Source organism: Sinocyclocheilus anshuiensis, unplaced genomic scaffold (assembly GCF_001515605.1).
Source record: "Sinocyclocheilus anshuiensis isolate Anshui unplaced genomic scaffold, SAMN03320099.WGS_v1.1 scaffold313, whole genome shotgun sequence".
Classification (NCBI taxonomy): domain Eukaryota; kingdom Metazoa; phylum Chordata; class Actinopteri; order Cypriniformes; family Cyprinidae; genus Sinocyclocheilus; species Sinocyclocheilus anshuiensis.
The window spans coordinates 124,982-146,444 of NW_015536469.1; the positions used below are offsets into that span (position 1 = coordinate 124,982).

General features: G+C 37.6%; 1 protein-coding gene across 2 annotated transcripts; it reads right to left on the reverse strand.

The window, feature by feature from the left end:
- Nucleotides 1–101: 101 nt before the first annotated feature.
- On the reverse strand, nucleotides 102–10,090 carry LOC107696824 (ninjurin-1-like). Of its 2 annotated transcripts, XM_016497452.1 has the most exons (4): nucleotides 9,885–10,090; nucleotides 2,952–3,186; nucleotides 334–509; nucleotides 102–240 (listed from the first exon to the last, which is right to left on the reverse strand). In XM_016497452.1, exons 1-3 carry the CDS (start codon nucleotides 9,939–9,941, stop codon nucleotides 364–366), a joined length of 438 nt encoding a protein of 145 aa, XP_016352938.1. In that variant the 5' UTR covers nucleotides 9,942–10,090; the 3' UTR covers nucleotides 102–240; nucleotides 334–363. The 2 variants fall into 2 exon arrangements, with proteins under 2 accessions (XP_016352938.1, XP_016352851.1); XM_016497365.1 differs by having other exon boundaries at nucleotides 102–509; nucleotides 9,885–10,089.
- Between the last annotated feature and the right edge of the window lie 11,373 nt (nucleotides 10,091–21,463).

Here is a 21,463-nt window from a genome sequence, read left to right on the forward strand (position 1 = left end):
AGGTATTGTTTGTCTTTGTCTTGATTATTTTCAGTCTCAAAATCTCAAATCTATTAAAATATTTGATCCAATTTCACATTTAATGCATTTTAACAATGTGAAGTACGTATATAATTAAACAATTACTCGTACAACAATTATATGTAATTGCATTTTTTAATTAAATTTAGAATTTATGGTCCACAACGTATAGTATTTAGGATACTAGTAGCAGCTCATTTTGGGATTTAAAAAAAGTTTCTGCAAAACATAAGGCATATTTACTTAGTGGCACATTTGAATATGTCATGACAACTTTTCTGATTTTGGTAATAAATGTTCAACTATATATACCTGTAGGAAACCCTAAACTGGAGTTGCCAGTTAAGCTTTTGTGTCCTCTGGTCTTTGGATGCCAAATGCTGTGATGAAAATATTTACTACTACGATGATAAAGATGAGAGCTGTGACGATGTTCTCCAGAAGATTCAGTATGAAGTGTTTACTTGTGTCATTCAGATTCCATTTCACTGTAGAACAAAAGCAATAAAAGCAGCTCATTATGTAATTCAGAACATTTAAGAAAACTGATTTAACAGCTTCTTAAATTAAAATGAAAGGGTCAAATCGGACAAATGTGGGACAAGAAAATGATAATTATATGGTGTCCATCATTCAGTAGTGCAGGTGTCAAAATCTCCAACACTAACGGCTCATGTTTAAAAGAACTCGCATAATTACTGTAAAACTTTCAATACCAAAGATGAAGCCCATTTTCCACCAATTAGAGCGTGATTGTGATCACAATCGATTCCAGTGTAAAGTGCACAGTGTTGTGTTTAAGGAAATACTAGACAGTTAATGGACGCTGGGTGTTTTTTTAAGTTGAGCATATGAATATTTCTCAAATTGGGACGGAATTTCTTTATATGATTGAAACCTCTTTCTCAAACTGAGAAAGCTCTTACTCTCACTTTGTGGACAAAAATAAAAGTGAAAGTAAAAGCATTTCTAATGGAAACACCAAAGTGTTGCAGGACTGACTTTTACCACCTGATATAATTATGTTGAAATACTAAATGCACAATAACAAACAGATTTGTGTAGGATCAACCTCTCTGCAACTTCTGTACTGAAAGTTCTGTTCTAGTATCATGTATCAGTTCTCCTTCTACACAATTATTATTGGATTGAATTGCCAAATGTTAAAATAATTCACCCAAAAATTACAATTCTGTCATTGTTTACTTACCCTCATGTCTTTCGAAACCCTGTAAAGAAGAATTTTCTTTCTTTCATAGAACACAAATGGAATTTATTATTACAGCAAAACATCCATGCTGATTTTTTTTCTGTATAATAGAAGTGAATGGTGGCAAGGCAAGACATATATTTGAATCTGTTCCTCAGGCAAACATATCAAATGTCACCAAAAGACTTGGATTAAAGTGTTTAATAAAGTATTTTATGATGTTTTTATGTTGCTTTTTGTCCCTTTCAGAGCTTAACACTTTCATTGTATGGAGGAGAACAGCATGAACATTCTTCAGAACTTCTTTGTGTTCATACAAAGTCATATGGGTTTGGAAAAACACCGAGGGTGAGTATTTTCACTTTTTGTTGAACTACTTGAGACGTTTATTTTTGCATGCTGCTTTACATCACCAGTTTGAAAGGTTTAATTTAAATAGTTTCTCGTGGGTTTTAAAAGGTTATGCATATATGTGATCCTGGACCACAAAACCAGTCATAAGGGTCAATTTATTTGAAAGCTGAATAAATAAGCTTTCCATTGATGTATGGTTTGTTATGATGGGACAATATTTGGCCGAGATACAACTATTTGAAAATCTGGAATTTGAGGGTGCAAAAAAAAAAATCAAAATATTGAAAAAAAATCGCCTTTAAAGTTGTCCAAATGAAGTTCTTAGCAATGCATATTACTAATCACAAATTACGTTTTGATATATTTACAGTAGGAAATTTACAAAATATCTTCATGGAACATGATCTTTACTTAAAGGAACACTCCACTATTTTTGAAAATAGGCTCATTTTCCAACTCCCCTAGAGTTAAACAGTTGAGTTTTACCTTTTTTGAATCCATTCAGCCGATCTCTGGGTCTGGCGGTAGCACTTTTAGCTGTAGCTTAGCAAATGACCAAAGAGTTTCTATATTTTTTCCTATTTAAAACTTGACTCTTCTGTAGTTACATCGTGTACTAAGACCGACGGAAAATGAAAAGTTGTGATTTTCTAGGCCGATATGGCTAGGAACTATACTCTCATTCCGGCGTAATAATCAAGGAACTTTGCTGCCGTACCATGGGTGCAGCAGGCGCAATGATATTACGCAGTGCCTGAAAATAGGCTAACTTCCATCAACATAACCAACGTGACCATCTGCTTGCACAGGGAGCGTGCTGGGGACTATTTTCAGGAGCTGCGTAATATCATTGCGCATTTTTCATAGGAAAAATATAGAAACTCTTTGGTCATTTTTGAGCGAGATGCTAATGGTCTAATCAGATTCAATGATCTATGCTAAGCTACAACTAAAAGTGCTACCGCCAGACCCAGAGATCGGCTGAATGGATTCGAAAATGGTAAAACTCAACTGTTTAACTCTAGGGGAGTTGGAAAATGAGCCTATTTTCAAAAATAGTGGAGTGTTCCTTTAATGTCCTAATGATTTTTGGCATAAAAGAAAAATCAATAGTTTTGACCCATACAATATATTTTTGGCTATTGCTACAAATATACCCCAGCGACTTAAGACTTAAGTTTTGTGGTCCAGGGTCACATATATTATAAATATTTTTTGGTCACTGCATAATTTTTTTCTATATGCTAGTAATTAGGGTATGATAGTAATAACAATATTTTGTCTTATAGAAGCAAATCTAATCATGTATAAAATCACTATTGTCTCTATATTTTGAGGTCTGTGAACTTGGATGAGCTTCTCTCACCTATGAAGATAAGCAAGACCCCCACGATGATCTGTAGGATGAGGGAGATGCTGATGAGACTGATGAGAGGAATGTATAAGGAGAAAGTGGGTCCCACCTCCAGGATGGTCTTCAGCTGGGAGGCATTGGCCATCAGCAGTGCAATATCCAGCATGCTCTCTGCTGCACTCTTCTTATTGGCGTAATGGTTCATGTTAATTGGGGTGTTCCTTGACCAGCGGCTCTGCCGAGGACGCTAAACACAACCATGAAAACACACGTGATGTAACTACATCCATGGAAATAAGACAAGGTAATGAGTACACGAGAAAGATTTACCAGAGTTGGAAAGGTTTCAAGTGAGAATTACAATTTGCATAGAATTTGACTTCTTGTTTTCTGACCTTCAATAGCTATTCTTCAGAAATTTGAGTGATGGGTCATCTATGGTCATATGTCTCAGTTTTAGAAGGAACTGAAAGTCACTTGTGTTTTTTTCTTTAGGATGTTTGTAGCATGTGAAGGGAAGTGGGTGAGTGGTTTGTTGACCCTGACATGATTTCCTTCCTTCCGTTTCAAACAAAAGTGTAGTGTGGGTCATTGGTAGTCACTGCTAGGGTTATAGAAACCTCTGCACCACAGAAAACTCTCAAATGTCAAATTAAATTCCCTAAAGCTTTCATCCCAGACAGCAAGCAACCTTTGAAACAATGTTAAGTCAATGTTACACCAGCTGCATTGAATTAATGTTACAAAGTGGTGTTGCTTTAACATCACTTTTGCAACAGCAATTAATGTTGAAACAATGGGGATATTTTGACAAAAAAAAATGGTAATGTCATCGAATCAGCATTATGAAGTGATGATTCAACATCACTTATAAACCCTCTGCTAATATTGAAACGATGTTGAATTATCAAAAAAAAACAATAATGTCACTGAATCAATATTATGAAGTGATGATGGTTCAACGTCACTTATTCACCCTCAGTTAATAGTGAAACAATAATGTTGAATTATGAAAAAAAAAAAACAATGGTGATGTCACTGAATCAACATGAAAGGATGATGGTTCAGCATCACTTATTCACCCTCAGTTAATGTTGAAACAACATTAATATTTCAGCTACACTTCAGTGGTACAACAACAAATTCCTGACCATTTAAAAGTTTGGGGAAAACCTTTTAAAATGAAAATGACACCTTTCCAGCAATTGAGTCATTTTGTTTTTTAACAGTTTGACACAATCAATGACAAATATCATAACATATCATTCTATATACATTAAAAGTGGGACAAAAAGGACAAAAACACTACAACCTTTAAAATGATTAGTTTCAGGAGTCTGATGTCAGACTACAAGTGGTCCAGAGGTTCAAGTTTTAAAAAGCTGGCTTACAATGAGATGGCTGCCTGTTTTCCTTTGGGTTCTCTGAAATCTGAAAAAGCAAGCATGATGTCGCCTAGAAGCAAGTCAATTCAGTTGTCATACATAGTCACGTTCAGGAATGTTAATGTTAAACACAACATGATTCACTTTAAAATTGCTCAAAACAAAACATTCTAACTATGATTGTAGTATCATTAAATTATACTTAATCCATTAGCTCAAATCTATTAACACTTCAATATCAATACAGTTTCTACAATTAACATTTATAAATAGAAGTGCAATGGCAGGGATGTCCATTTTTTTTTTTAGATGAGTTTATCTCCAGTCCTATAAACACACTGAAAACTTCCAGGCAGGTGTGATGGATACATGAACTCTAAACTCAGCATGAAGGTGGCCACCTCTGAGTTATGGCCATTACTCACAGGAAAAAGTATGGGATGGGAACATAAAAAAATAATAAGCTGCAGATTCACCTTATGTAGACTCCTTAAATGTCACAAAATAGTCTCGTCTGTCACTTTCTCATAAACACACGATTTTTTGTAATTGTGTTTAAGCGGGAACGGGCTAAACTGAATAGAGATCAGTTTAATCACATTTAATGCTGATTGAGGAAAACGAAAGATTACCTGATAATGCAGTAATTGGGGAGCAGGACATAAAGCACAGGATAGCAACAAATCCCTGGTCAGGTGATCGTGCTGTCAACTACAAGTCAACATATAATTATTATTACCATTATTAGGAGGGTACTTCTCATTTTTTGAATTGTCCATCCTCATCTGCCTTTACTTCTAAAGGAAAGAACGCAAGATGCTGTGCAAGCATCGAGTATAAAATGTAAGACATGGGCTGTGTATAAACTGTAGAAGCAGGCGTTGATCTTCTTATGCGGAGGCAGGGTTTAGCCACACTATTACGGCATAAAGTGGCACATTCCATAACCTGTCGTTTTGGCAGATTGGCTTCAATATAAGCTGTTTTGAGACTAACGAGAAAGTTTTGAGTTCAGAAACGTGCAGGATGTTTTTATAATACAATGACCTCTTATATGTCAAAAGAGCAAGAGAATTTTGATTTCTCAGTTCATGACCCCTTTAAGATTTGAAAATCGTCTAGTGTGTACCAGGCCTAAGTTAGACTACTTGCGCATGCAGAACCAAAATGGGAGTTTCTTAATCAGTGGGCACTTCCAGACTACAACAGGTGTTTTTTTTTTAGCTGCTTTACTCAAAGACCCACCCCTAAACCAAGCCCCCAGTGGATTAGAACAAATCAGGTAAATCAGTTGAAATTGTGCCCATCATGGTTTGAAAACACCCCACTGATTGAGTAACACCAACTAGAATTCTGCAGAAATACATTCATCGTGATGTGGTCATCAACAACAAATCAGTGTTAGTTCAATATCCCTGTCTCCACCCCTGTGTGCTGTTGGCTTTAATCAAAAGTTCAATGTTGATGCAACATACTATAAATATTGAAACGTCAACCTCAACCAAGATGATGGTTTGGATGAAAACTCAACATTGTATCACTGTCACCTTGCTATCATGAGATTCCAGTAGAATTTTCTATTTAGAACTGATTACTTTCTTAAATAGAAGCTTGAGAATTTTTATCCTGTTAAAGCAGCTTATTGGTAAAATTCCTCTCTGTGATGTTCTGAAAACAACTGCACTTTGAAACATTAGTTAGTACGAAGCAGATATGGAATGTTTGCCACTGTTTTTGCATTCAAACAGTGTTCTACAATCTCAGTCAGATGTATTTGAAGTTCAAACGTTTGTTCTTATAGTTCTTATTGTTGCTGGAGTAACATATCTCAAGTGTTTTGAGTTATAGACCACGAGTCATCAAACTCGCATTGTACTTTTGGCTTATCATGAAGGGCCTTTTAAAGAATTATCTCAAGAAATCCCCATTTCTTTTTGAACAAGATAATACACAGCAGCTGGTCATGTGATCCATGAGATTTAGCTTTCTGAGAACTGTAAAGGGGATGAGCTCTGTATGCCTCTTGCTAATGTGGCTCTGTGAACACAAAAGCACTATTCTTCTCTATTATGGCGGAGGAGAGGTCAGGCTGCAGGTGTGAGCTTGCTCTGATGTCATTCTGGTGTCACATTATTACATCTACTTTGTGTTGTTCGACTCTCACCAGCCGGGCAGCAGACTTCAGTCTTCAGTATTGAAAAAATGAATGAATTCATACATTTCTGAGATGGCAGAAAATGTCTCATATTTGGTTGAGACTGACTGCACTATAGTATTCTCCAGGCTCTTCAGTGGAGTGTAGAGCAGGTGTTGACTTTGGGTATGGTTCAGTCCAGCTGCCCAACACAAGGGACCCTTGTGCCTATGCCGGGAGTGGCAAAGAAATTAGAAATACTCCCTCTTTCCATGATCCCCAATGACACTCAGAACCAGTTATCTAGATGTATCAGCTTGGGGTCTCTTCGTCTTTCTCTGTCCTGCTATTGGTTGCCATTGGATATTAAAAACCAAAATATTGCATAAACTTTCAAACCGGAAATGCCAAAAAAGTTATTGGCAACACTTAAAGGCACAATATGTAAGATGTTTTTATTAAAATATCCAAAAACCACTAAAACAGTATAATATATTTTGCTGACTTGTGTACTTACATTATCCCAAATTTTTCGAAGAATGTTTAAATCCAGAGAAATAAGCAATTTTAACTAGTGACACAGACCGTGTCTATAGTGTCATTGTGCCGCCTGCCAATGACATCATAACCCCTCGATTTCCGTTTTTTGTTTTGTAGAAAACATGGAAACACCAAAGACGCTTTAATATGTTGTGCGTTTTATTAGACAGGTGACGACCGCACAGAGTAGCATTATAACAGAACTTTCAAACGTATCTAGTATGATAAAACAGCGCCGCTTTACCCCACATACGCACGACCGGAAGGAGCGGAAACGCTAAAGTGAGTTCAGTTAGAGGACAGACACTTTTAAAAACTAAATGCTCAATGCAGCATGCCGAACCGTGCGCGAACGACAGTGCACCACGGAGCAGGAGTCCGATTTTATTCATCACGTGAGGAGAGTGAGTCAAGCTGACTAACAAGAGTGAGGTGAGAAAGACAAAACGATGGCAGAAGATTGTTTAGAAAGGAAATGCAAAGGCGCCCGTTTGGCAATATTTTAGATTTTGAAAAGACTGGAAGTTTTTTTAAACAGTCATTTCTTATTTATTTGGTTCCACAGTGTTTGCTGATTTTCAGTTTTATATACCTATTTAAACTTTGTGTAGCCTAAGTAATTTGTTATTTTATTAGGCATATATGGTGTATTTTTATTTGTTTTGTTAATAAAAGTTCAGAGTTTGACGTTGTTGTTCGTCGATTACTGTGGGGATGAAGACGACAACTCCCATGATTCCACACTCAGTCACGGCGTCATCAAACTACGCCTTTGTTTCTTTTGAATACGCACCCTCTAGCAGTGAAAACTTACATATTGTACCTTTAAAGGAACTATTTCATACATATAAAGCATTCATAAAAATAAGTACATGACAACCCTGGCAGATTGCAATGACTTGCATGGGCTGTTATATGTCTCATATATTGTATACATTCTATAACTATTTAAAATTAATTCACGGATGAGGTGGTAAAATGCAGAAAAAGTAAATTATAGTATACCACAGTTAGCACGATGTACTTGTCTGCACAATGTGTTTATCTTGTTTTTCAGACTTGCATCCCTCTTGTGTGTAGAACCACTTCACTATGTCACTGATGAAGTATCTTGCACAGCACAGCTGCCGGTACTAGTTCAGAAACAATGTGGCGAAGTGATATGTAACTGTAATGCAATCAACATACCTAGAACTACAGTATACGCATTTCACACTTATGTTTTTAACCTTTAACTTTGCTCATACCTTCTATGTTGTGTAAGTTTTTTTTTTTGCGGCTATATTTATGGACCTGACACTAGAATTACAATCAATGGTGCAATTGTCCATAATTCCAAAAAGTATTACATCATACCAAAGCAGGTGGAGTTGTCATTTCGACTTGGCATAGAAATGAGCCACATAGAAATCACTGCCCTTTCAGTCTGCCTAAACACACAGTGACTTAAACACTGGTCAACCCACAGGAATGATGATTTGTTTGATTTTGTGTGTTTCAGGGTGTTTGTTGGGTGAAAAAAATCCACTGGTGGTAAGATGTTCCTCTAGTCTTTCTAACCACTTCACCTCACCTTCCTTCAGTGCAAACATTAATAGAAGTGTAAGACAAACTTATTAAAATTTAAGGTTTAAATAAAAAAAAAAAAAAACCTTCAGAGATGGGAACTGTACGAGTTGAAAAAACTTATGAGAAATGTTGACCTGTCACAACACGTAAAATACACTTTCCCCTATACATTCATATATTTTACCCTAAATAATACAGTAGTGTACTCGTGCAGTAGTGTACTCGTACAGTAACTTTAGTAGTAGCAATAGGAACGACTATACTAAATGCATTAGATAGTGCTTTATTACTAGAAGATAAGTTATGATGTGATGTCAGCTTTTGTTTATTTTTTTGTTCCCTCCTGGGCTAGCAAGACTGTAAAGCTTGCTCAATGTAGAATCCATCCGTTATGGTTTGACTGTTTAATGTTCATGGAAAAGGAACTTAAAAATGCTACAGTAAGGTAAATAGTTAATTGGTTAACTGTAACGGCCTTTACCATATATGTTCCATTCATATAAAATACAGAATACATGTATTAATAAATATCAAGAGAAAAGGTATTATCTTTTTTAATTAACAAATAATATAAATATTTAAGAAGCTAATATATGCTTTTATGGTAATATTGTTTAAGGTACACTTTTTCTTTCTTTCTTTTTTTAAACAAGTGTAAAGTGTGACGGAATCCAGATTCTGTTGCATGTTATATAGTTAATGTTTTTAGAATTACTGTTGTGTCAAGTGCTACACCGATGGTGTGTTTGTGGGCATCGCTATGCATTGCATACCGTGTTTTAAATGTGCGTTATTGACGTGTCCTCTCCACTGGCAGAGTTTATTAGCGTCTTTCACAGCCTATTGTTTAGGGTTACACGGCCTGGTGATCTCATCATCTGTCTGGACGCGGCGAAGCGAAACACCAGAGTAATGAATAAGAGGTTTGCTTCAAAACATTGAACCGCTTTTGTGCCGCGTGCGCTTTAATGTTGACCAGCGAACAGACTCGTTGCCACTCACAACCTTCCGTTACTGGAAACAAACATCCCGGAGACATCTGCTCATGGTCTGCAGTTATATAAGATCTACCCCGCGGACCACGCCACAATATCCCTTCAGTTAGACTCATCCACATAAGTGCATTCATTGCATTACAGGAAACTGTACACGAGCAGTCTTTTTTTCTACCAAAACCAAGAAACCCCTTTATTCTAATCTAACCCGACTGGATTTCATAGACACCAATATAATGGGTTAAACTTTTAAAACTAGCATCCCATTGGCGGATGCGTTTGTGATCGTTTAAATGATACTGATATGTTAAAAATCACTCACCACTCCTGAATCTCCTCCGTGAGCATCTCCATTCAATTCCATCGCTTCTGAATCCATAATCCTTCCTTTGATTATATCTTACACTCCGTAAATAGCTGGGGTTAAGTGTGTTTGTGGTGCATTATGAGCTCATGGTCGATGTACGGAAGAGGGGGCTGGACAAACGTCTGCCAATCACTGCAGCAGCGATGTCCGAATCGTTCTTTTGAGTCGGATCTTTTCAATCATTCAGACGAACCGGTGTTACGAGATTTTCGGTTTCAGTGGGCGGAGCAAACATGAATATTCATAAGTTTCCCGGACATGCGCGTGGAACCAGGTGGAACTGAGAATTTCAGTTCATGCTCCTTGTATCTCGGCAGGTTTAATGGAATATTAAAAAAAAGCTAAACATATTTACAGCGTTGCACAAACCTATACCTAAACTACATTTGTTCATCATTTTGTAACAGTTTATAATGTTTTTATTAGTCTGCACGTTTTGTGCAGTCGGCACCAGTGTTGCCAATTTGGGGATTTTGTCGCCAAATTTAGCTACTTTCTCATTGTAGCTGCGACTTTTTTTTATTTGTTGTGACAAGGAGCTTGTTTTCATATTTGGCGACTTTTTGTGAAAAATGGAGACTTTTGAGGTTGGTTCTAGAGATTTTCTGAGGGAGGGGTTTGGTCGGCACTGACTGAATGATTGCAGACATTCAGCGTACTTAAGCTAGTTGTATAAATTACTTTGATTTCAGTTCGTTGTGCTGTCGCTTGCAATGCTTTAAAACTATGTCTGTTGTTATCATTTGAGTACAACAGCTGAAATAAACTTGTATTTTTGGACTAATCGTCTTTCATCTATGCTGGTGTGATTGTTCTTAAACTGTTATATTTACTAAATGAATAGGAATCTAAGACCACACACACAAGCATGAAAGCATTCCTTTAATAAGTACAATTTTGGATTAAACAAAATTGTATGGACAAAAGTTTAAAAGTAGCCTACATTTGGTACACTGTAAATGAGAAAAATACTTCACTGCATTTTACTGAATGGAATAAGCAATTTCATGTTAAAAATAATTTTATTAACAAATGTTCATAAGTGTGCTTGTGCTTGTTTTGATATGATATATACAATACTGTTCTAAGGATTTGTATTAGTAAGGTTCTTTGTTCATGTTCACCAACTGCATTTAGGCTATCAGATAAAAAATATCGAAAAACATTAATATTATGAAATAATTTTACAATTTAAAATAAAGTTTTTTCCCCCTCTGTGATGTCAGATCTCAACTTCTCTTTAGTGTCTCGTGATCTTTCAGAGATCATTATAATATGCTGATCACACTCTCTTGTCTCCTATGTTGTCTTGTTTTGGTGCATACATCTTTTTAGTTTGTAACAAGGATTCAATAGTGATTCATGCTCAAAATTCAGAAAAACTTTACTTCGCATCCTCCATGACTATCATTTTCCTGGATTTTGAGTGTGAATCACTATTGAATTCATATTTTTAAAAACAAAATGTCACTGTCTCACATAATGTCAAACATCCACACCAACACACATTTTACCTCAAGCTAATCAAAGCCACAATCCAATCTTTATTCCACTTTATTTTTTGTAATTAGAGGCCTTTTTACTTATTTATTTATGTATGTATGTTGTATGTATGTAGTCATTTAGCAGACGCTTTACACATACACATAACAAAAAGAAAACAAGTAGATAGAATAGAAAAAGAATAGAGAAAGCTAGTGTTGGAGGCCTTTTTTTTTAAAGAAAACAAGCAGTTGGAAAACAAATAGAGAGAGAAAGTGTTAGAGGGTCATGTCAACAAATAGATTAAATAGAATTAGAATAGAGAGTGCTAGAGTTAGAGGGTCAAATAAAGATGGAAGGGATGTGTTTTTAGACGATTCTTGAAAATGGCTAAGCACTCAGTTGCTCGAATTGAGTTGGGCAGGTCATTCCACCAGGAGCGAACAATTTATGTAAAAAAAAAAAAGCCTAATTAAGAATATATATGTTTATGACTTAGCCTATAAATAATGTTGAATGAGTGTTTTGATGTGCATCAAAATAGACCATGCATTTTTATCAATGATCATCATTGTGCAGGTAAAGTGCAACACATGGTCAAAGAACAGATGATAGAGAATAACATCAGTGTAGGTTGTAAAATGTTTATTAGGCCACTGATATGGTGGTGAACGTTATTTCATTCATTGCCAGAAGATGACAGTTTTAAAACTTAAAAGGTAACAGAAGAGCATAAAAACAAATAATTGAAATGGTAGTTGGATCTGCACTACTATTGGAAACCTGTAGCTGTAATCATCCAGGTGTTCTGGGATTTTTGGTTTCACTGTGCAAATGGGACCTTAAACCTTGTGATAATCTTAATTTGTAAATTTCTATTTGTTTGTAAAAATGTTTCAATATTTTACATTGGAAAATGTAAAATAGATATTTTTATATGATATATGATATGTTTTTGCAGCAGTGTATGATTGTATCATAGTTTACAACCAGACAGCAGACAATTCACAACCAACATGGAGAATGTTGAACGGGGTAAGTTAAGACATGGATCATCACACCAGTATACAAAAATATGTCTACAGATACGTTTATATAGGTTTATTTCATTTGTTGCAGGCAGTGATGTATTCAAAAAAAATGATAACAACTAATAACAGACACAGTTTTAAAGCATCGCAAGCTACAAATGAAGAGCACAAAGAACCGAAATCAATGTATACAACTAGCTGAAGTTTGTTGTGCTTTATCCTAACATTACACAAAGAATGCCTGCAATCATTCAGTCAGGGACGACTGCACAAAACGTGCAAAACATTATAAACGGTTCCGAAATGATAAACAAATGTAGTTTGTGCAACGCTGGAAATATATTTACCTTTTTTTTTATTTTTTTTTTTATTCCATTAAACCTGCCGAGATACAAGGAGTGTGAACTGAAATTCTCAGTTCCACCTGGTTCCACGCGCATGTCCGGGAAACTCGTGAATATTCATGTTTGCTCCGCCCACTGAAACCGAAAATCTCAGAAACCGAAAATTTCGTAACACTGGTTCCAATGATTTCCAATTAATGGGTCGGTTAAGACCCATCTGAACAAATTGTTTACAAATTCCTTTTGAGGTACTTTCAAGACGCATTTTACTAATCGTACAAAAGCGGGAGATTTAAATGAATGTCAGCAGAATTTTAGCATCAATTTTAGCAGTGTTATTTTTGCTCGTTTCTAAATGATTTTACAAAAACCATGGCTGCAACAATTGTACCACATGAAATGATGATGAAACACAATTATTAATATAAATATGAGCAATGTATCAGAATATAAAGTACATAATATGCCACAGGATGGCTATTTTCATACGGCTCTATGAAACAATTTGTTCGAAAGAACCGATTCCGAAAATGAGTTAGACTTCGAATCGCTACAGTGCAGGCTAATAGTTAGCCGCTGTTCGTTCACAATCTAATACCAAAGTTCGTTCTCTTTATCAGTGTAGATATTATTAGTAGCCTATAACTCCCAAAGTTTTAAACGTTTGCACATATAGGTAAACATTTTCCAATCAGAGGCGTGCAGGTTTGTCCGATCATTGACCTTCAGATCGTTGACTGTGCCAACAAATAGGCCTATGTAGTGATTTGACATTCTGGGCCGAGGCTTCGAAGCTTGTATCGAAGCTTGGTCGTCTACAACCACGTGACTGCTTCGTAATCTGATTCAAAAATAGCGCGAACCCCTTGCGAAGGTTTTGAGTGTCATGCACTTCGGTAATCGGTAGTGAACTTCGAACGGAGACTGAGCTCTTGAATTGTCAGCATGGAAGAAAAGAGGCCGTTCGGAAGTTGTATCAACAAATAAAGTAAGCTAATACTAATACTAATACTAATAATAATTATTATTATTACTACTACTATTAATAATTACAATATATTAATACATCTGACCTCCTTCTGTAGGCTGAGTGCCTAATTTGTTCTCAACAGCTTTCTTATAATAACAACACATCCTCAATGTTGAGACATTTTAGAGCTAAACATGAGAACACATCTCCTGGAAGTGGACCAGCTGCTAGCAACCAAGATATAACACTTCTGATCAGTCATTTATTTTTGTCAATTGCTGTCTTTATAGAAATAAATCTTAAATAGCGCATAGTTATGTATTACAAATTATATTTTAAATACTTTACTGTATTACAGGGATCAGAAAACAGATGATTGATGGGGCCTTGGTCAACATGGTTGTTAAAGATTACCAGCCATTTTCAATTGTTGAAGATGCTGGCTTTAAGGAGTTTGTAGGAATGTTGGATCCAACCTACACTCTTCCATCCCGCCAGACATTAAAGAAAATGGTGGAGGAAAAATACAAGGAGGCCAAAGAGAAGGCAAAAGAAGAGGCGAAAAAGGCCAGAGCTGCAAACCTCGCATCCGATATGTGGACATCTCTTCATAATATGGATGCATATCTGGCGGTGACGTGTCATTTTATAAATGAAAATGATCAGATAGTCACACTTCTGAAAATATAGCTGAAGTGAAGTCTGCTTTGATGGAGGAATGGGGCATTCAAAACAAAGTTAGGTGTCTGGTAACTGATGCTGCTGCCAACATGACTGCATGTGCCAGCAGACTGAAACTGCGCCACACAAACTGCATAGCACATGCTCTATACCTGGTTGTGAAGAAGGCTATAGAACAAACACCAGGATTGGAGGACATACGACTAAAGGCACGAAAGATTGTGGCTCATTTCAAATCCAGCACAACAGCAAGAGAAAGATGATTGGTATTACAAAATCAGATGGGCAAACCAAATCATAAGTTGATTCAGGAGGTGGATACGCGTTGGAACAGAACATATGCCATGTTAGAGCGTCTCTTTGCTCAGAGGGAGCCAGTAGGTGCTGCTTTGGTAACTTTGAAGACAAACCTCACACCTTTGACTTCAGAAGAGTACCAGACAGTAAATGAATTTCTTGGTGTGACGTGTCACTTCAATGAGGCTTCCATTGAATTGTCAGAGGAGAAAAGAGTGTCAGGGTCAAAGGTAATTCCTCTAATACGAATGCTGAGGCATGCAATCACCTCAAAGACCTCACAGGTTCATGATGAGACAGCTTTGCTATTGTGCAACAACCTCCTGAGACTTCTTTCTGAGAGGATGTCTACATTTGAGACTATGAGCGTCATGACTCTGGCAACTCTGCTTGATCCACGCTTTAAAGCTATAGGTTTCTGCAGCCAGTCAAATGCACAGACTGTGCTGCAATGATACGAGCAGCCCAAAACACACCATCCACATCCTCTCAAATCCCCTCATCGCAACCAGAGGCAACAGGAGCCACAGGCAGTGATGCCATCCACTCAGGTACTGTTTGTTGTATTGAGTGTGTGTGTCTATTGCGGAGAATTACAGACAATTACATTAACCTTTTATTTTTATTATTTTATCTATAGGTCTGTGGGATCTACTGGACAGTCATGTTGTGGAAACCAGACAAATGAAAAATGCGACTGCAGATGCCACAGTTGAAGTTCATCGCTACCTCAGTGACCCAAATATTCCACGCACAGAAGATCCCATGCATTTCTGGGCTACCCAAAAGGGTGTCTATCCGCATCTTCATTGTCTTGCCCTGGAATTTTTATGCACTCCTGCCTCCTCAGTCCCATGTGAGAGAATATTTTCAAAGGCAGGAGAAGTAGTGAATAAAAAAAGAAACCGACTTAGCCCTCGCAGTGTGGAACAAGTTCTGTTCCTTAATAAAAATCTTTAATTTCTTATATTACTCATAAAAAAAAAAAGTCAACTCCCCAGTTCACAAGTGTTTTTTTTTCTTTATTTTTTTTTTCTTGATGTGACATGTGGCCAAGTATGGTGACCCATACTTGGAATTAGTGCTCTGCATTTAACCCATCCAAAGTGCGCACACACACAGCAGTGAACACACACACACACAGTGAACACACACACACCCGGAGCAGTGGGCAAGCCATTTATGCTGCGGTGCCCGGGGAGCAGCTGGGGGTTCGGTGCCTTGCTCAAGGGCACCTCAGTCGTGGTATTGAAGGTGGGAGAGAACGCTGCACATTCACTCCCCCCACCCACAATCCCTGCCAGTACGAGACTCGAACCCGCAACCTTTGGGTTACGAGTTCAACTCTCTAACCATTAGGCCACGACTTCCCCAAGCACTTCACAATTCCACAATATTGTTCTTTTCTTTTGATTATATATGCCTGCATGAGCCTTGCCTATGAACTCATAGGTTTAGGAATAAGGCTAAAGTTTATGTGAATTAGGCTGCATGTGTTGATCAAAGCAGATTCATAAGAAAATCGTTTCTGTACAAGTTAATTTGTCCAATTGATTAATTCTTTCATGAATTCATTAATAAGCTACTGCTACATCCACACAGAAAAACACATGTTTATTATTGCTTTTGGGGTTTTCAGAGCAGAAAGTGATTTATTACATGAAACAATCAAAACTGTACATATAATAATAAAAATAATAATGGGTCCTCTGGGACATGCAACACCTTTTGACCACAAGATTTCGTTAGTGTGCACAGTGTTGGAAAGCTTCGAGTAATGAACCTTTTTACGATACAGTTGAGGGGAAAGCTTTGGTGCTTTGGAAAGCTTCATTTCACCATCACTAGGCCTACGTAACAACGGGAAAAGTCGGGAAAAAGACTTTCAATGTTCAGAGCATAGACTGTAAAAAAAGATGGACGACGCACCTTCATATTGCGCTGATTTGGAACCGGAGTCTGCGCAGTAGAGAACTCGGGACCGGAGTCTGCGCAGTAGCGAGCGAAGTGGAGCCGCGTCCCGCCCACACTCCCGCAGAGTCGATCGCAAGCATACGCCCCTGGCCCTGTTTTAATTAGCCTGACTGCTCCAGTTTTTGTCTGCCGAGAGGATTGTGTTAAAATAAGGTAAGTACAACTCCAATATCCTCCTAAAGATCCCGAAAAAGTCCAGTTGGCACCTCAGTTCACTCAGAGAAGCTGTCAATCATGACGTCACACTCCCGTTTTTATAGCATCACTTAACTAAAACCAAAATTATAAAAAAAAAACGAACACTTTAACTTACATCAGCGTGATAAAATCTACATCAAATGACAAAAGCCATCTTTGGAAAAAAATGATTTGAAGGGAAATTTAATTATTTAGTTTGTCCCATGTCCCATTAGATTACATGGAGAGGGCGGGGTTTATGACCTATACTGGGACCAGCCACCTGGGGGCGATCGAAACGCAATGGTTTCACTTGGTTCAGAGAAGAGGAGCCATGACATTTGTGTTTGTGCTGCCACCTAGTGGTAGTTAAAACACCCAGAATTTACTTTTATTGAATGGGTTGCTCCAAAAAATTATAGTATAAAATAATAATAATGTTGATTGCACTGTTTCTGACTGCTGTCAAAAGATAGCAGAAAATATACATCATGTGGTATTTGCAATATTTCACAAATATTTCAAGAACAAAGTAGTTATAAAAAATTAAATTGGCTATGTAGAGATATATTTTATTATAAGAGTGTATAAAATATGCATTTTATGTATTGCATTTTTTCTCCTGATACGTTTGAGACATTGTCTTTTCTGTGCTTCATCAAATAATCAGTTGAATTGTAATACGCTTTAATTAAACTAATAACTCCCTTTTATTAAAATTGTATTACACTGACAATAAAACCTCCTTTTACCATTTTCCCTTTTACTTTGTAATCTTTTACTATACCATCAAGTTGTTCCAACCATGTCTTCTTTTGTGTTCAGCAGAAGAAAGAAACTCATGCAGGTTTGGAACAACATGAGGGTGAGTAAATGATGACAGAATTTAAATTTTTGGGTGAAATCTCCCTTTAAGTGTTTTGGGTCCTATTCAGTACTCTGCTTGTGAAAATTGCCTACTACCCTGGGACAGAGCAGAATGATTTAATTGTAGTTTAAGAGAAAGAGCTCTGACAACAGTTCAATGTGTCAGATTCTTAAAGCACAGACTAATGAAAGACTAATTAATTGCAGTATTACAGAAGTGGTGCAGTTTAAATATAGGGTACGTTAGGCAGTGTGTATTTCTGACCCTCACTGCACATTTGTCCTTTAAAATCTCTAAACGATAAAGATTATCCTTTTGTTGTGTAAACATTTGTCCATACACTTTCCATGAATGAACTAAGCACTAATGTAGTATTGAGCGCTCTGGTTAAGTGGGGTGGGGGGAGGAACTATGGGCTATTTAGACACTTACACACACGGAACAAATTAAGTGATACACAGAACAATGAAATGCGGTGAGAACGCCACACATAAATTGTGATAGGATTTGGTGTGCGCCCTGAGAACCTCAGCGACCGGAGCGGCTGAATTTTAATATGATGTTAACAGATTTGATGCACTCCCATAAGAACCTCAACGACCAGAGTGGTCAGAATTGAATATTGCTGTGCTAACAGGTATGAAGTGTATTTGAAGTTATTTTGGAACGATTATTGAAAAGGAATTGATTTAGACGTGCTTTATGTGATTTGACTTTGTTAATGTTTGTATTTTGTGTATTTTTGGGACAGATTGCCATGGTTTTGATTTAATTTGTCTCGTTTATTTTGTTTGTTTTGAATTGATTGGAGTTTTGTATTCACAGGGTTGAGGTGGTAATTAGAGATGGGGATCCAGAGCTAAAATTTACTCCTATGCAGGAAGAACAAAATTGTACAGTGTATATTGAACAATGTAATGCTGCCCAGACAGGGGTAATGGTGGCTCATGAAGTTGGGATCTTGAAGTTCCCCCAGTTGAATGAGGAACAGGAAGGCAAGGTTAGGAAGTTGTTGGACCAATATGCCTCTGTTTTTGCAGAAAGAGAGGGGGATCTGGGGTATACAGATGTGATTGAACATCAAATTCCATTGTTGGATGATGTTCCAGTTTGTCAAAGGTATAGGAGACTGCCACCTAGTCAATATGAGGAGGTTAAGGCTCATATTAAACAACTGTTGGAGCAAAATGTAATTAGGGAGAGCTGCAGCCCATATTCATCACCGATTGTGATTGTAAAGAAGAAGGATGGATCTATTCGAATGTGCGTGGATTATAGGCAGCTGAATGCCAAAACAAGACGAGATGCATACCCACTGCCCAGGATTGAAGAATCTTTGGATGTTTTGAGTGGAGCCTGTTGGTTTTCCACTTTAGACCTAGCAAGTGGGTATAATCAGGTGGCAGTGGCCAAGAAGGATAAACAAAAGACAGCTTTTTGTACACCATTTGGTCTGTTTGAATATAATCGTTTACCGTATGGCCTATCCAATGGTCCAAGTACCTTTCAACGTCTAATGGAACGCATATTCAGTGATGAAAGCTTTCAGTCAGTGCTTTTATACCTGGATGATGTAATTGTATTCTCATCAACAGTGGAGCAACATTTGGAGAGATTGGAGAGAGTCCTGAAACAATTTCAGCATCATGGTCTTAAGGTCAAGCTTAGCAAATGCTGTTTCTTCCAAAAAGAGGTATGCTATTTAGGCCATGTCATTTCTAGTGAGGGGGTGTCAACAGACCCTGAGAAGATTCAAGCTGTGGCAGAATGGGCAAGACCTCAGACCGCGAAAGAACTTCGATCTTTTTTAGGATTTGCAAGCTACTATAGACGCTTTGTTCAGGGATTTGCCAACGTTGCAGCACCGTTACATCAGTTGGCCGCTGCCGGGGAAGTACCGAAGGGTAAGAAACGAAACAAGAGAGCATACTTAACCAGTGAACAGTTTAGACAGAAGTGGGAGCCCAAGTGTGAAGAGGCATTCCAATTGTTGAAAAAGAAGTTAACATCCGCTCCTGTGTTAGCTTATGCTGACTTTACTAAGTCTTTTGTCTTGGATATAGATGCCAGTCATACAGGACTCGGAGCAGTGCTGTCTCAGGAGGAGGGGGGTAAGCTGAGGCCAGTTGCCTATGCCAGTAGGGGTCTGAGGGAATCAGAGCATAATATGGATAATTACAGTACAATGAAATTGGAATTCCTTGCCCTTAAATGGGCGGTAACAGAGAAATTTTGAGATTATTTAATTGGGAATAGGTTTACAGTCTTTACTGATAATAACCCATTGAGCCATTTGAAGACCGCTAAACTGGGGGCTGTGGAGCAGCGCTGGGCATCGCAGTTGGCCATGTTTGATTTTGAAATTGTGTATCGTCCTGGTAAGAAGAACGGAAACGCAGATGCTCTGTCTCGACAAAATTTCACAGGAGGAGAGCAGCGGGTGGTGTTAGAGGAAATGGTCCCCACTGTGACAGTGAATGCTATTTCTGTTTTTCCCGAATTCCAGATACAGGATATGCAGAGGCTGCAGGAGCAGGACCCTATAATTTCACGGTTTCAATTTTATTGGAGTAAAGGAGGAGGACCAGACAAGAGAGAGAGACAAGAGGAGCCAAAAGACACACGGGAGTTGTTAAGACAATGGGATAAAGTGGAAAAGAGGAAGGCCTCAGAGTGGAGGAGCGATTTGTACAACCTGCTGGGCTGGAAGGCACAGTTCGACGCTCCCAGAGGGCCACAGCAGGACAGCACAGCAATCCTTTTAGACAGCCACGAACTGTGCAGGGTATGGAAGCTGCAGCAATCCCTGTAGAGTTGAGTCATGGAGAGTCTCAGGGAATTATGACAGTCTTAAATCATTTATTGCAGGTGATTCAAGGAGGAGGTGGATGTAGTATTGAGCGCTCTGGTTAAGTGGGATGGGGGGAGGAACTATGGGCTATTTAGACATTTACACACACGGAACAAATTAAGTGATGCACAGAACAATGAAATGCGGTGAGAACGCCACACATAAATTGTGATAGGATTTGGTGTGCGCCCTGAGAACCTCAGCGACCGGAGCGGCTGAATTTGAATATGATGTTAACAGATTTGATGCACTCCCATAAGAACCTCAATGACCAGAGTGGTCAGAATTGAATATTGCTGTGCTAACAGGTTTGAAGTGTATTTGAAGTTATTTTGTAACGATTATTGAAAAGGAATTGATTTAGATGTGTTTTATGTGATTTGACTTTCTTAATGTTTGTATTTTGTGTATTTTTGGGACAGATTGTCATGGTTTTGATTTAACTTGTCACGTTTATTTTGTTTGTTTTGAATTGATTGGAGTTTTGTATTTTTGGTTTGAGTGAGTACCAGCAGTGATTTGTGCATCATGTTATCCTACCCTGTGAGGTGGGGGTTGGTAAAGAGTTTTAAAGAATTTGTATGAATAAAAAGGGTATGTTTATTAACAGACTGGAGGACCTTATAGTGCGTGTTTGTACCCACACAACACTAAGTCATTTTGTCTATTGGCTTGAATAGCATATTTCAGTCTTTATTAATGTGACTCACTATAAAATAATATACTGTATTTGCCTTTAATGTCAAGCACAAAGAGTGCTGTTGTTACAATCTACCTCAGTAACGGAGTGGAAAACATGGACTTATTTTTTTTTATACTAGTTCTGTCATTCCACTGTACAACTTTTATAATCACTTCA